A 16,673-nucleotide genomic window follows, 5' to 3' on the forward strand; every position below is an offset into this window, starting at 1 on the left:
CTGCCAACTGGGTATTCGAGGACAACGAGTCCGGCATTGACTACTACAAAATAACTGTGCTGAGAACAATTGCCGGGGCACAGAGACAGATATACCCCCGAGGTTGGTAGATCTCTTATTTTTCATTTGTAAACCATGTGTTGCCACGTTTGAAAGGAATTCCAAAAAGTACACATGAATTCGTATGTTTCCTGCTAAGTCTAAGCATTGGCTTTATGCATAGACAATGATTGCATGTTTAGATATTTCTAGCCCATACATTTCTTTTGGTATCCAGCTGGGTATAGATGTTAACTGGGTCTGTTGCACCAAGCTCTTAAGAATTTATACATTGGCAATTGTTGTAGATCTTACAATATCATATTAACACACCTTTTCTTTACCTTGAGTATACATTTGCAACGTGGGTACTGGATTTGTTGCAATAGCCGAGAAGCTTAATGGTGAAAATATCACCGTTGACTGATTTGCTGGGAAGTCCACAGAGCTGTAATGTTTGTTTTCTTAACCACGTCTTACAACTGCAGAGGAACCAGCCTTATACTGGACGGGAGGCAGAACACATGGATGTCACCGTCCGTACTTACTTTGGTCAACGGCGGGCATTACCTTGTACGTGTGTCGGCGGTCAACGGTGCAGGGGCATCAACAGTGCACGAAACCGACGGTGTGATAGTAGACACCAGTCCACCTGATGTGTGTACATTCATTCATAATTAATAGTGGTATTTGAACAAAGATTTTTTATGTACATATTACATAACCTTATTTTCTTACACAAACGTTTCCACAGACACAGTCTTCTCTATCGTCTTCCACAGCGTAATGGTAGTAGTAATGGTTTATTTATAAATCCATATCTCTACAGTCGCAGCCCGACGGCTGAATTAGTAGTTGTCCACTGTGCTCTGGTATATGATATTACAATGTGAAATAACACTGTGCTAACGGGGAACTTCTAATTAGTACAAAGTAGCTGGGTCTATCATTATATAATTGTTATGAGAACAATGCGTTCTCAAATGTTACAAATACCACTGCTACTCCTTGCCGCTTTGTGACAAAAAGGCAAGGATGCGGCCCAAACATGACTGAGTCTCTTCTTCTCTCGTCTCAATTTATGAATGGTGTATACTTTCTGACCTAGATGGCTTCCGTAATGAACCGTGTACATTTGATGTCCTCTGTATTACTTCGCAATATATGATGCAGTTGTTTGTTGCAGCGTGGTACGTCACTGCTGACATGTTTTCTTCTCTCCGCTTCCTTGTTCTAAGCTCTGGTGTAGCTTCTCTTTTCAACGTTTACAGCGTCCTTCCTGTTTTTTTTTCAATCTAGTACTAAATGTCCTTTCTGTCTCTTTAATATAATGTATCCTTTTTACAACTCCAACACTGGATTTTGTACACGCAGTTTGTTTTCACAGCATCCTCTAAGTTATCTTTGAGGTGGATCAAAATCGCTTGTAGTAAACGATTAAAGGTTATTCATCGAATGTGTTGATAATCATCTAGTATTGCGCTATCCTAAATTTTCTTGGCATATATTATAATAATAATGATATATATAATAATTTTCACAGATGATTAGTCTGAAGATTGGGGTGACATCAGGAGAACCAGAGGAGCTGGAGGACGGCTATGTTCTCCACACAGACCTACAGGGCATCCAGGCGTCCTGGATGGCTACTGACTTTGAGAGCGGCGTGGTGTCCTATTGGGCAGCTGTGGGAACAACCCCAGGTAAGATTCTATATAAGCAATATACAAACGCAAAATACTTCATAATGTGTTATCGTCTTTAACTATTGTGTCAATAGTGTTGATGCCATCGTACCATTATGTATATACATTGTGTCTTGTATTGGTTATCGATGTCTACGTTTTTCTGTATAATATGCTCATAAACATGTTATTTGCAGGTGGCAGTGATGTCAGTGATTACCAACACATTGGGCATGAAACGGACGGATACGTCGGAAATCTCAATCTTCAACTCACTAACAAAACAACCTACTCACCTGTCTACTATCTAACGGTGAAGGCTGAGAATGCGGCGGGTAGCTTTTCAACGAACATCACTTCAAGGTAAAAAAAATCAAATCTTTTAGTTCCTAGGTTACTTCTGTTAATCTTAGGTATCGTTCATAATAAAGTATTCCACACATGATGACACCATCAGTCGTCGGTGCTGTAACTGTTTAAGTCAAGGGTTAACAGACATTTTTGTTCACAATACAGTACTGTAACCCAAAACGCTTGAGTGGCTCCATGAGCCTTGTTTTGCGGTAAATCCTAAGTAAATAAAAATTAGATTAAGAATGTTCCAAGGGTTAGACTTGAATGTATTTTGACCATTACGACATAAAGACATGCATACAAACTTTTACCATTGATCCAACGGCTCCAAGTTGTAGTCAACTTGACACCATGTACGTTCTCAAATTCAGCCCTATAAAGGTAGTCCGCGCTGATCAAGCCGGAACAGTAACTGACGGCTGGGAGACGTGGACTACAGTAGAACAGGCCATGACTGTGGATGTCGACTATCAGAGGGATGTGTCAACTGTCACAGTCCAGGTAAGAACTTGTACATATGTATACAATACAAATACAATATGTATATATGTACATATATGTATATATATATATAGAAATAGAAAAATGATAGGAAGATACCGACGTCTAGTCACACCACTACAAGAAGACTATAAGAGTCAGTCAACCTGTTTTCTTTTAAATATAAAAATTGTTCAGGTTTTAATTTTGGTAAATTAAACATGCCGAAAGCTCATGGGATGCTTTGCTAACCGCCAATTCTATAAAGGATGCAACTATTGATAATAGACATAGTCGTTTTGTTGCTCACTTACACAGTTTGGCGGGTTTGAGAGTGAGCAGCACGGCATCACCCATTACGAGTGGTCGGTGGGGACGGAGCCGAGACTGGACGATGTGCAGCCGTACACAGCAGCGGGGATTGCACTGTCGGACCATACCGATAATCCTGGAGGAGGTGTGTTTCATGCATGCTAGAGTGTACTGTCTACGTTTTTTTGAGTTCTTGAGGAGATCTCGAAATTTTTCAATTTTGGGGCCCCTAGCAACTTTTTAGCTACTGCAGCGGATATTCCGTGTTTTAGACATGCTATGGTCATGACAATGTGACAGATAGCTCTTCGGGTGAAGATTAAGTCGACTAGGTTTGAAACCCTTTCTGACTATTTTTGGAAATGCAGGAGCAGATTTTCTTTCAGACTTTACAAGAGAATAGCTCAAGAAGGTGTTGAAGGATCGATGATTTTTGGTGTATAGATAACTTATTAATTTAATAAGCAATCATTCAGACAATCCCAAGCTACTTATACAAATAAGGATCTAATAGGCTTCGTTTATGAATAAAGTTTATAAATGTGATAAATTCTATGATATGACTGTCAAACATGTGGCACATTTGTCTGATGCAAATGAATATATCATTTGTACACTACGAAAAAATTATTTGTTTTACAAATTTCCTTAAAAACTAAACATTTTCAAGAATAAATAAGAGATCAAAATGGAAGATTCTTTCCATGGAATTTCTTACAACAAGGAATAATTTCTTATAATAATCTAATAAATTAATTCTCGGAGAGATTTGTACTCCAAAGAATTTTAGAAATTCAAGATTGTTTTTGACGGCCAGCAGTTTCACAAACAATATATATAAAAATGATATAGATACGGGGATGGGGCACGCTTGTAGAACTCTGGAGTTAAGATATATCCATTATTTATTTATTACTCGTAATGTTTCTGTAGAGTACCGAAACCCAGCTTACAAAACATTCACCAAAGCCAAAACAATTGCAAAGCCCTAAGCGTAAAGTTCCATTAAAGCTTATTAAACGCTTTCTCACAATCGGGTATAAAAATCATCCCGGGTAGGTTTATTTTTTCATATAGTTTATTTCAGTAATTTGACAGATATTTTCACCCATAAATCTATTTTTGAAGAAGCCACTTTGATCTGTATCTATTAAATTCGCAATAATCTTTCTCATCCAAGTGCAGTAACTTTAGACAGAATGCGTACATCGCAGCATAACAGCGACAAGGTCACCAGTTAAGAGATATTTATACTGTCCATCTGCATCTTGTTTAAGTAACTAATAGAGTAATCGATCTTTATTCATGGGAACTTGATAGATTTCCCTTTTCATATGCATAGTTAAAAGACTGTTACATGGGATTCTTTAATGTTGCAAAAAAAAGACTGGGACTGGAACTGGAATCTCATCAATGTCCGGGGATTTACGATCTTAAAAGCTATCAATAGCTTCCCACAAATCATTTTCAGTGATAAGGCCTTCACAGGAGTTTCTCTGTTTAGTATTTAATTGTACATGATTATCGTTTGGAAAGAAAGGATCTCATCTAATGGCATTGGGGATTGATAAATGAATAAAGTAAATGATAAAACAAATCTTCTATAATACGTGAAGGGTCCTGTCTGTCTTCACCATCAGTTGTTTTCAAGTTAATAACGTAACATTTTTCTTTAAAAAATTTCGTCGAACAAGGCCAAGGAAGTGTTTAGTTCAGCTATCAGCAAATTCTATCCAAGCAGCTCTTTGTTTGTAGAACATCTTTCATATTTCTGTTCATATAATATTTCTTATCCTCTCTGCAGAGAGCTAGGTTCGCCAAGTATAGTTTGCGTCGGTACATCTGTCTCGTCTGCTACTTTCTCAGTCAACGTCTCGATATGTTTTTATATTTCAGCCATACCATAAGTATGGTGAAATACATTGTATTCGTAATGTTTCTTCTCCTGTCAAATATTCAAAACACGTTATCTCCGTCGTTCGTAGACCAAATGACCTGAAATTTGGCACAATGGTAGAGTGGGCTAATACCCCAGACGTTTTTTTTTTCATTTTTTTTTCATATCTGCCTTTAAGATGATTATATTGAGGTTTTTGGCAATTTTTTATATTTTGGCTCCCTGTACCCGGGTATTACAGCCGAATGACCTGAAATTTGATACAGAGATGCTTTGATCATATGCCCACATAGACTCTATAACAGTTTTGGCATATGGTACAACAAAATGCTTAATTTTGTCATTTTTGGCCATTTATTCTACAAAAAAAAAGGATATTTTAGGCTCCTGTACCCTCGTTTTACAACCAAATGACCTAAAATTTCGTATAGGAGTGCCTTCCACATATGCGCACAAGTATCTAATTACAATTTTGGCATACAGTACAACAAAATGCTTAATTTTGCGATTTTTTTGGCCTTTTTTGACAAAAATAGTACATTTTTGGCTCCTGTACCCTCGTTTCACAACCAAATGACCTGATGCTCTAGGTGTTCTAGGTGTTAATTCAAATGACCCATGTATAATTTCTGGCATAAACCACTTCAAAATGATATATTTTAGGATTTTTTTGGTCATTTTCCAATGGCCAGAGAGGTCAATGACCACAAGGTCGTTGACCCCCGGCAGACTGCATGTGCATATGTCCATACAACTTAATTAAAAAGTTATTTGGTAACCATTCGTGTAGGCTGATTCAATATTCTGAGTAGGTTACGGCAGCCAATCAGCGAGCCTGCTGTTATCTGGATGAGTCCATTCCTGCACGGAGGGGTTAGTTTTTTTTTAAATTCATCTTTGGACTAGTGATTATGTAAAGTCTTTCAGTGGGAGTATTTTTGGACTGGTCTATTTTGCAATTTTACATGGGATGTGCTGGAATAGTCCATAATTGCACATAATCCATTTTTAGCAGAAGTGTTTTTTAGACTGGTCTATTTTATACACGGGGGACCTTTTTTGCTAAGTTCAATTTTGGACTAGGTTTCTTATTCAAAGGCCATGTTTTCAGTGGGAGTATTTCTGGACAGGTCTATTGTGCAAATTCCAATGGGGTGCACTGAAAGACTCCATTCTTGTACGGGGTAATTCTTTAAGAGTCCTTTTGGGGCAAAACTGTGCTTAGTAAAAGTGATATTTGAGCAGAAGTGTTCCCTTTTCACACATATGGATGATTTTGGAACTGTCTATTGTTGCATGGGGAGGGAAATGGCTGAAATATGCTGTAGCAAATGTCTGCCTTTCTAGTTTTTAAATATCGTTTTCTTTCGACACGAAGTTTTGTCTCTTACTCCAGGCAAATGTCATGTAGAAAAGTAGCATGACTACTATTTTTAGGAGTGCATGTTGCTTTTAGTCGTCCACAGTAAAGGCATCAAGGTCGTGTTGTAAATTTGATTGCTGTTTGATCAGGAAATCACTCAGCCACAGAAGAGGAGAAAATAAACAATACATTTTTACTCCCATACCACTGTATGGTGGAGTGGAAAGTTGTAAGAACCTGCTTATTTATGTTTGCAGGCATCAGTAGCCATGGGAAGGCTCAGTCCCTCATACCCCTAAGCCCCGGTGTACAGTACTACGCCACGGTCCGAGCTATCACCGGTGCAGGGAACGTGCTGGACTTCGCTACAGACGGGTTCACAGTCGACATCACTCCGCCTGTCATACAGATAGACAGCGTTGGTGTACAGATTGGTAATACTTCCATTGGACAGGATTGGGTACGTCCTCAGTATCAGAAGTCAGCTGATTCTCTCAGTGCACGTTGGTGAGTAAAAATATTCGCATCTTTGCCCGACGCATATAGCTCAGTCTTATAATTTTGTAACCTACCATTCTATGCATTTTTATTGAAAATAATCGTTTGCTTCTTTCATTTTGAAGACGATTCATCATCATCATATTATTTGATCTCCATAAAGGTAGCTACAAACCATCGTTTTTTTCCCATTCGGTAGGCAAGTCATTGAAAAAAAGGATACCGTAGCCTACTCGGCGTTCTGCTTCGGAAGTTACCCCGGTGCCTGTAACATCTACCCATTCACAAATACCACTGTCACGTCAGTGCCTAACTCCCTGGTGAAACCGTTAACAGAGGGACTGCCAAACATATTTAGTATTTCAGTGATGAACAGGGTAAGTCAAGGGAGTAGTTCACTTTCGCGGTTGCGGCTTTCCTGCGTTCTATGTCGAATTGTTGAATTTGTGCTAATTTACTTATAATAGGAATATTATGCAACACTTACGAAATGATATCTAGAAAGACAACAAAACACACAAAGCGCAAAAAAATTGTTTTTTTTTTACCAAATGACATTTGTTGAGCGCAACAGCAATGTCATCAACGTACGACGTCTTCAATGAGATACTTAAGTCACTTCATACAACAACTACTTAATATGACAGGTGGGAAAGGTTGCACTGATTGAAATAATCTAAAGACAGAATTTATATTTTCTTTTACAGTTAATGGCCAAAGATCGACGAAGTTAGCGCAATGAAAACAAAGATGATGATGATAATGACCAGTGGCTCAGTCGAATTGGTTGTAACGCATTGTATAGAATGCAATGTTCTGGTCCAAGAAGTATAAATCACTGGTAAAGAATAAGAACTAGAAAGGCCGACATTTGCTTGAGAGCAAATACAGCATATTTCAGCCATCTCCCTCCTCATGTAACAATAGACTGTTCCAAAATCACTCATGTGCAAAAATGGAACACTTCTGCTTAAAATGTCTTCTAACTACTAATCACACTTATGAGCAAAAATGAATCTTACAAAAACCCCTTCAAGAATGGACTCAAAAAAATAGACGACTCCAAAAACACTTCCGCTAAGAAATGGAATTTGGAATCATCAGCCGTCCAAAACCATATTTGAAAAAAAATCCCCCCTCTGTGCAAGAATTGACTCTTCCTGCCTTATACCTTATGTAAAGTGGAGCGATCCAAAAATATATCAACTAAAATAGTCAGCAAAGTCCACAAAATGAATTTAAAAAAATACCCCCTCCGTCGAAGAATGGAATCTCCCAGCTCACCCTGTTTGAAATTGCACAATAGACAAGTCCAGAAATACTCACAGTACATGGCCTTTTGTATAAGAAGCAACCCAGTCCAAAACTGAATTTAAAAAAAGTCCCCCGTGCATGAATGGGCTCTTCCAGATAACACAAGGCTTGCTGATTGGCTGCCGAATCCTCCTCATGTACAGTCTTCAGGTGGGGGTAAACTTCCATTTAACAAATGGAATTCGGAATCATCACCCATGTCCAAAACTGATTTTTTTTAAATCCCCCCTATGTGCAACAATGGACTGTCCCAGTAGTAGTCTTATGTCAAGTGGATCAGTGCGAAAACACTTCCACTAAAAAAACATTGGCATTATCACAAAGTCTAAAAGTAAATTTTAAAATACACCCCCTGTCCAACAATGGACTCTTCCAGCAAAATAAGCTCTCTCATTGGCTGGCCATTAATTGGATTTACCTTGTCCACCAACCACCTGGATGTCTATGGACTAGGTAGATAGGTAGATAATTGGATCTACCTGGCACACCTGTGGCCCTGACACACCAGAATGACCTAGAGGTCGTTGACCTCGGCACTCCAACCTTACCTATCCTAAACTCTCCCACAAAAACCCCCTTAAGGAGCCATTTTGAAGTGATTTATACCACATATTATACATGGATCCTTTGAATAAGTATCTAGGGCACCTCTGTGCCAAATTTCAGGTCATTTGGATGTAATACCATGGTACAGGGGGCCAAAATATACAGTTTTGGTCCAAAAGTTGCAATAAAACCTCAATAAAATCATTTAAGGAGCAGATATGAAAAAAATGAAAAAAACACATTTGGGTATTTGCCCACTCTACCCTTGTGCCAAATTTCAAGTCATTTGGTCCAGAAACGGCGGAGATGAATCGCTTTGAAAATTTGACAGGAGAAAGAAAGAAAGAAAGAAACATTACGAATACAATATATTTCACCATACCTATGGTATGGCTGAAATATAAAAATTGCATGTACGTATTAAATTGCATTGATACCAATTTGTTTGGTTTTGTTGTTGAAAGGTTGGTCTTTGGGGACAGGCTATCTCGGGTAGCTTGACTGTTGACGAGACCCCTCCTGTTGCCGGTGAGGTTTTCTGTCCCCAGTTTGTACAAGACGCCAGTGAGCTGTCCTGTCACTGGCACGGGTTCTATGACACGGAGAGCACCATCCAGTACTACATGTTTGGTGTTGGGGAAGCTGAGGGAGATGACTCCGTCTTTAACTTCACTCATATTCCACATTACCAAACGCAATACAGACCCACAGGTATGTATCTTTTTTGTATAAATGATTATATTCCCTTCAATCTTTCACAACACTTGCTACTACTTCCTTATAAGTATGTACACTCTAAAATGTAACGGCAGCTTAGTAGTACGTTCCATACATTGATTAATATATATTTACAGGGCTGACCATGGCACATGGGGCGCTTTACTATGTCACTGTTATCGCGTTCAATGCTGTTTAGGACTTTCAGGCTGCATATTCTGCACCAATCGTGATCGACTTCACTCCTCCTGTTGCCGGCCGGGTTGTGGAACTGAGTCGGTATGAGGAAGTGAACAGGACAACCAACAATATTACAAGGATGGTTACCTGCACATCGGAACAAGGTTTACTGTGCATATTTTTTTTAAACAGAGCTAAATTTAGGAAAAAAGGAAAGACTGAAATCCACCCCATTAAAACGGGACTTTTTGGTCAATCTTTGAAGGGGGGGGGTCTTTTCAGGCCCACATTTGTAACTTCTAAACGACCTATCATACGGCCACAAAATTTTCACAGAATGACACAAACGGTAAACAAATTAATCTCCACACACACACACAAACAAATATACGAGCAGTCCTGTACCTCAGACTTGAAGTGATTTACTGTGTTGTTGTTTCATCATTTCCAGAGTGCAATGCTCTGGACGTGAAGTGTCAGAAGTCCCTTTCTCAAGTCGCAGTGGCCTGGGAAACATTTCGTGACCCTGAAAGTGAAATCGCAAGGTAACAGAACGTTAATCATTCCATGCGTTGCGTTTTGTAACAAGTAGTTTTGAATTATTTGCAATGCTATAAGCATTGTTTCATAAAAATGATATATCTGTTGCAGGGATAGTCATTGATCTCTTTTGCCCCTTTCTTCATCTGTTCCAAAGGTATGAGGTAGCGCTTGGAACAAGTCCAGGAGGTGGACAGCTTCGGGACTTTACAGTTGTCAACACAGTGCAGAACTATTTCGTTATATCGGGGCTGGACCTGACAACTGTCACTGAGGTATTTGCCACCGTGAGAGGAACAAACGCCGCAGGTAAGGTGCTGAATCTGAACTACTGGACTGTTCTCGACGATTGTTAGTGTCTGCCCTAATTAGACATCAGATTATAAGTCGTTGCTTAATTGTATTTGGCTTACAACTTTTTAGGACTGTCAACCGTGTCCACTTCAAATGGTGTTTACATCAGCCGCTTGAGTGCCGGGTTGCCACCTCTGAGAGAGATTAGGGTCTGGGATGGAGAAGATTTTACCAAGGATTTGTAAGTAGATATCATACACTCATTGAAAGTTATCTCTCTAATTTTTTCGCCGACGAATTCCTTTCCTATGTACGCATTTTGTTCAGTTATGTTTTGTTTGCATTGACCTTTAAACGTAAGTCAGATCTACATACATTGGCATTCCCAAATCAGGGACTACCAAGACCACAATGAGGAGCTCTCTGCCCACTGGGACTTCAGCGGGGACCCGTGCCCCATCTCTAAGTACGAGTGGAGTATTATAAAGGTTGATGGTACCGTCATACAGCCTTTCGTTGACGTTCCTCCAGGTAATTTTTCAATTTATAACTGATACCTTACAGATCGCCCCCCCTTAGTGAAATGAAGGATATTGTCCAGTAGCAGATATTGCAGAGTAGTAGTATTGTATAGTCCTGCCATCGTTCTCTGCTCATGTAGGATTCTTCATGTGACAGCACATTACAAACGTTTGTGATTCCTCGTAGAGACGAAAAATTAAGACAGCACATAGATACTCAGCTTGAAGATTACCCCATTACAAGCTTTGTCAATGAGAATTAAATAAAAATGATTTTGTATAATAACTGAGTAAAAGTAATTATCATGTGCGGAAATTCACGTCCTCCGTATTAGTTTGTTTCCTATCGAAAGTTATAGAGAAGGTGTCACTTTCAAAACAAGGATATGATATGTTTTATACGAAGGCCAAACATATGGCAACAACGACGAACTGGAGATGAAGGACGGTGAAACTTTTTTCATCGCTGTCAAGGCTACAAACATGATGGACTTCACATACACAGTCAGGTCGGACGGCATTACAGTCATGTTGGAACCACTGATTCCAGGGGAGGTGAGTGTGTGTATGTCTGTGTGTGCATGTGTGTGTGTGTGTGTGTGTGTGTGTGTGTGTGTGTGTGTGTGTGTGTGTGTGTGTGCGTATGTGTGTGTGTGTGTGTGCGTTTGTGTGCGTGTGTGTGTGTGTGTGTGTGTGTGTGTGTGTGTGCGTTTGTGTACGTGTGTGTGTGTGCGTGTGTGTGTGTGTGTATGTCCGTGCGTGTTTGTATGTGCGCCAGTATGCGCCTGTTGTCTAAGTAGGTGTACGTGTTTTGAGAACTGGTTTAATTATTTAAACACACAATGTCGTGTAAAAGATTATAGTCCGAGGACTAAATTGCCTCGTACACTGTACAGGAGAGGCTGGCGCTTAGGACTAAAACAATGGAATGTCATGCCTAAGTGCATTAACATACTTATCACAATTTCCACTAAACTTTACAATTTAAAATTGTGGGTCTACACACCATCAAGTAAATATATATCTATGTCAATTATAAAATCGATCTCATTCTGAATGATTAAAATGTGACACTTCAAAGACTAATGTGAGTTTAACAGATCGATACAATAAGGCAGCGTGGTATTCCTGAAACGCGATGTTCGGCGAACAATGACGGCCCGCCTCAGTGACCAGAACTGACATGCGGTGAAGATGATGATGATGATGATGTTCGGCACTTAAACTGGCTGAAGTTATCAGCATTTCTGAGGTCCCTGCTGTGCTTTGCGGTGCTTGTGTATGTGGTTATATGGTCTTATGTATCTGTATGTTTACACGCGCTCAGCTTTGGACAATAGATGCAAGAGACCTGAAAAAGATGCAGAAAAATATGAAATAGATAGCTATAACGGCTTTATCAAAATCAAATGTAACTAAGACTTACACATCTACATAACATGCACTGTGAGTGACTTCAGACTTAACGTAACTGCAGGTTCGTGATGGCGATATCATCGGATATGACCTGAACTTCCAGCCTTCTGTCACTTCTTTGTCTGCAAACTGGGACAGCTTTGGCGAGGGGAGTCAGCAAGGTGATGCATTCTTCTGTTTGAAAATTCTTTTATTTAACATTATTAAATAATATAAGCCTATTGGTGTGAGCCTTAACACTATCACGACTAGATATATCCGTTATACAGATACATGCCCAATATACAGCGCCGTTTATGACCGGGATAGAATATTCCCCCGAAGAAAACAGCATTGCGCACGTATAGCACAAAACACAGGGGCGTCGGCCTAGTTGAGGGCTTCAGTTCGGGGGTCAGCGATCAAACCCTGGTACAGAGAACTTTTGTGGGATGAACGATTATCCCGTTATCTTAGCTTAGCATAGAATATTTAAGCTTTACAACAACAATAACAATTTTTAAAATTTGTTTTTCATGTACACCATTACCACATCTACATTCCAATTCAAGTTGAGTTATTCTATAAACTTATGCTGTTGGTACATTCAAGGTGAACCTGGCACAGACAAGAAACAGACAATAGGGTACTACGAAGTGGCCATTGGAACGGATCGTCGCTTTCCTGGAACCAGGGATAACGTACACCCTTTCGTTAATGTTGGGTTGAAGCAGACACACATGTTTAACAACTTGCAGGTATCTCTATTTCTTATGCTCTACAATTCTACTTACATAAAGCATAGATGACATTGAGTAGAACAGTCCCTGAGTTATGCTGCGCATATACCAATGAACAAATTATAGGGAAACAACCATCTTACCGGAAGAAAGTCTTATAGCAAAGATACTTATAGACTATATAGTGTCCCTTTTTCTTGATTTAACCCTTCTTTATAGAAATGTTGAAAATGGTTCAAATTCTAATTCATATCAGCCCTACAGCGTCAGCTGTGACAAACAGTCCTATACGAGAATGGCAGTCCCTACCACATGGGGCACATCTGTAAGCTGACTCGGGTCTGTTGCGGAGGCATTTTTGCAGAATCGGTTTCCTTCTGCCATGCGTATCAGTCTGATTTCTCCTGATTTTAGCTGCCTGGACAGTGTGCATCTCCTACTGTATCTTTCATTTGCAAGGTCCTCCCAGTGCTCTGTGTCAATATCAACAGCCCCCAAGCCTCTCTAGCGAACATCTTGTGGCGGTCCAGTGTTTCTCTTTCCTTAGATGATACGTTCTCCGTAGAGTAGGTCTTTGGGGATTCGGCCATCCCTCATGCGATGGACGTGGCCCAGTCAGCGTGCGTTGTCTGAGAAGGGTGAACATGGTTGAGAGTCCAGCACGAGACAGCACTTCAGCATTGGTAACTTTGTCCTTCCATCCCACACAGCTTATCCCACAAGTAGCGACATACTACATCACCGTTAGAGCTCATAGCGTTTCAACTGCCGTAGCGGAGGTGACGTCTAACGGTATACAAGTGGGTTATGGTGGACAGGTCTTATCTGTGGGACACGTCGATATTAACAGGTAAGCTAATCTAGTAAAATACGATAAGGAAAAATATCCATTATTTCTTACGAATGTACATTTTGTTTGGCTATACATGGTCTGAACGCAGAAGGTTTGTTTGAATTGAGTGGTCTCCATTTTGATTTCGTTGCTCATGATATTCATTAGCACAAGGACTTAGGGTCAAGTGATGTTTTGCCCATTTTCTATCAATAGGTTCATCGCCTCTACTGCAGAAGTGTCTTTCTCTTGGGAAGGTTTTGCTTTCGCCCTTCCTTTGCTTTACAGCCAGTGGGGCATTGGGCACACAGATGGGAATTTAACACAACTAGACTGCAAGAAATTAGTAAGTATATATAATGTATTTCATTGACTGAGAAAATGTCTCTCACTGCATGGTTTAGATATGACGTACTTCAATTGGGACTTTCGGTTAGGTAAGATTGGTGATAAGATATTGATAAAGAAAGGAGACTATGTACCTTATCACGATTATCAACATTATTAAGTGCATGCTTAATTACTGCATCTTTACACGTTTTAGAAAATCTGTGATGCAGAAGACTCTGAAGACTGTGCCAATCTGATGAGGAAGTTCGATATCCACCCGCTCACCAATGTTGGGAAGGATACGGCAGTAAAGGTTGTGGACCTTGAGCTTCAGCACAACAGAACATATACAGTGGTAGTCATAGTAACGGACCAGTCAGCGGAATGCTCATCAGCATCATCTCATGTAACTGTTGACGTCACTCCACCTTACGATGGAAGCGTTTGGGTTGGTTCTTTCGAAGGAACGGTGGGTATAGATACCTTTTAAGGTTTTGAGATTGTTTTTAAGATAGCAGTTCAACTGACATTTGATTGGCCCGTACACTCTGGTCCTAAATAGGCAATAACTCAACACTTAACATCTCCAGGTAGCATTTTCTTAAGTTTTCCTTCTTGTCTGTTCGTAGTCTATCTCTTACTCAGGCAGGACGGATGAGCTGCATGTTTCCTGGGCCGACTTTTCAGACCCAGAGAGCGGCATTGATCACTACGAGATTGCCGTGTTCTCAGGAGCGGCTTGTTCAGATGACTCTGATGAACGGTCCCAGGTCACTGACTTTGTAAAGGTCCCATCTAATTACACTCGTTACACCATTTCGGACATTTCGCTAGAGGTAGGTGTTAACTCTTAACATATTTTGTTTTTGAAAGAGGTCCAAACCCTTGGTCCTGTTTTATTTGCGTTTGGTACTCTTAGAAAGAAAACATTGTATTCCCTGCACATCAATATATTCTACACAACCTTCCAGCATGGCATCCCATACTTCGTAATGCTACATGCGTTCAACAAGGCTGGCTTGTCGACCTTCACGGAGTCCCCACCCATCCTGCTTGATCTGGAGGATCCGGTTGGTGGAACGGTGAAGGATGGGCGGGACTTCAGTAGTGACGTCACTCATCAAAGTTCAACCACTGCCATGGACGGTAAGAAGCGGCTTTATTAGCTTTTCATGTGATCAAAAATGTTTCTGAACCTATGTGTCTGTAAAGAACATACGAGTTTGTATTCAATCCGCTGATTTTTTATTGAGCATATGTAAGATACATCATTTCATCAGTATCATCTACTATACAGCAGAGATATCGATGACTACATTGTGCAGCCTATCCAGCTGGCTTACGTTAGATTAAAGGTTACTAAATTTTCTCTCCGTGATCTCAGCAACATTTATCTACCTGACAACTCACGATGGCGACCGATGTCCATCTCGTCAGTATTCAATGGAAGAAGAGGAACCTGGGTGGGTTCCTGTCTCCATGGGCTCGATTTATCGAGGCAACAGTAATCACAGGATACTATTTACTAGTGATGAGGTAGGTGTGATCATTCGATTTTGCTGTGAACTAGCTCTAAAGTTGTGTCCTCTTAGTAGAAAAAGTGCATTTCAGTTTATTGAGTCATATGAAGCAATTGCTTGACCGCTCTCTTTCGTTGCCTTCTGACACCATTACTGTCCCTCGCCATTATCTACAGTTAACATTTGGTGAAGACGGTTTGTCCATCACCATGTCGAGAGACGTACAACAGACACGGATGTACTCAGGTGCGTACTCCACCCGGGCAGACATGCAGGGAGGCGGCTCCTACAGGTTCGACATGATCGCTGCGAGCGGCGACATCAAAGCCGTCACCAGTGTTGTGTTCTGGGACGGCCCGGCAGGCGTGGTGGGAGACTTGGATACTCCGGTAGAGCAGTGGGCTCAGGAAGAGGCAGCGACCGAATCTGTAGATTGTACATGTTGTCTTAGAAATGACACTGGAACACAGATTCACTCAACCGCAGGTGAGAATGTACGCCTTTGTTTTTTATCCCTTTTTTTGAGCTGATGTAGCCATACCATCTTCTGTTCTACTATTAAAAATCAAAGTTACTTTAACTGTTTACTGAACCTCAGTTCCAGTTGAGAATGGGGGATGCCCGTGCAACTGTGTCCAGAATCACTTGAATACAACCATTCCACTGCTGAATACAACTTCAACGTCAACAGTGAACTACGAGACGGTTGATAAGAATCCAAATGATCAATCTCAGATACAGATTCCTTATGCAGGATGTGGACTTCAAATACACCCTGGTGAGCAAAAAAAAATCATACTTCAGGTATCACCCGTCTGGTAGCGGTTGATTTATAATATTGTTCACGAGACAGTCGCTTACTTTATATTGATACATTCCATACGTTTTAAGTGCAGAAGTCTATCCTCTGCTATGAATAAAACCCGTGAAATATACAAATCCACATATACAGCTGCATTGTGTCTCTTCTGAAGGTATTATGGCTGCGAGCATTGAGAGCCATTATGCCCTGCTGTGGTGCCGCTTTGCCAACGATATGGTCGAACCCCAACAAGAGATGGTCTCGTTGGACTTTGACCCTTCAAGCGGATGGCATTCATACGAGCTGAGAGTTAT

General features: G+C 40.4%; 2 protein-coding genes across 2 annotated transcripts; both read left to right on the top strand.

Moving 5' to 3' along the window:
* On the top strand, window positions 1–9,499 carry LOC118410564. The gene is made up of 10 exons (XM_035812337.1): window positions 1–102; window positions 528–696; window positions 1,583–1,742; window positions 1,922–2,087; window positions 2,450–2,579; window positions 2,877–3,015; window positions 6,388–6,637; window positions 6,828–7,005; window positions 8,953–9,199; window positions 9,343–9,499. Exons 2-10 carry the CDS (start codon window positions 568–570, stop codon window positions 9,402–9,404), a joined length of 1,461 nt encoding a protein of 486 aa, XP_035668230.1. The 5' UTR covers window positions 1–102; window positions 528–567; the 3' UTR covers window positions 9,405–9,499.
* Window positions 9,404–16,529, top strand: LOC118432563. Its single transcript, XM_035844187.1, has 17 exons — window positions 9,404–9,549; window positions 9,837–9,930; window positions 10,083–10,234; window positions 10,349–10,460; window positions 10,614–10,750; window positions 11,147–11,295; window positions 12,218–12,317; window positions 12,748–12,893; window positions 13,586–13,725; window positions 13,924–14,053; window positions 14,252–14,506; window positions 14,667–14,873; window positions 15,009–15,183; window positions 15,422–15,573; window positions 15,734–16,043; window positions 16,156–16,335; window positions 16,510–16,529. The coding sequence occupies exons 1-17, from the start codon at window positions 9,525–9,527 to the stop codon at window positions 16,527–16,529; spliced, it is 2,484 nt and encodes an 827-aa protein (XP_035700080.1). The 5' UTR covers window positions 9,404–9,524.
* The last annotated feature ends 144 nt before the right edge of the window (window positions 16,530–16,673 follow it).

The sequence above is a fragment of the Branchiostoma floridae genome, chromosome 2 (assembly GCF_000003815.2).
Source record: "Branchiostoma floridae strain S238N-H82 chromosome 2, Bfl_VNyyK, whole genome shotgun sequence".
NCBI lineage: Eukaryota > Metazoa > Chordata > Leptocardii > Amphioxiformes > Branchiostomatidae > Branchiostoma > Branchiostoma floridae.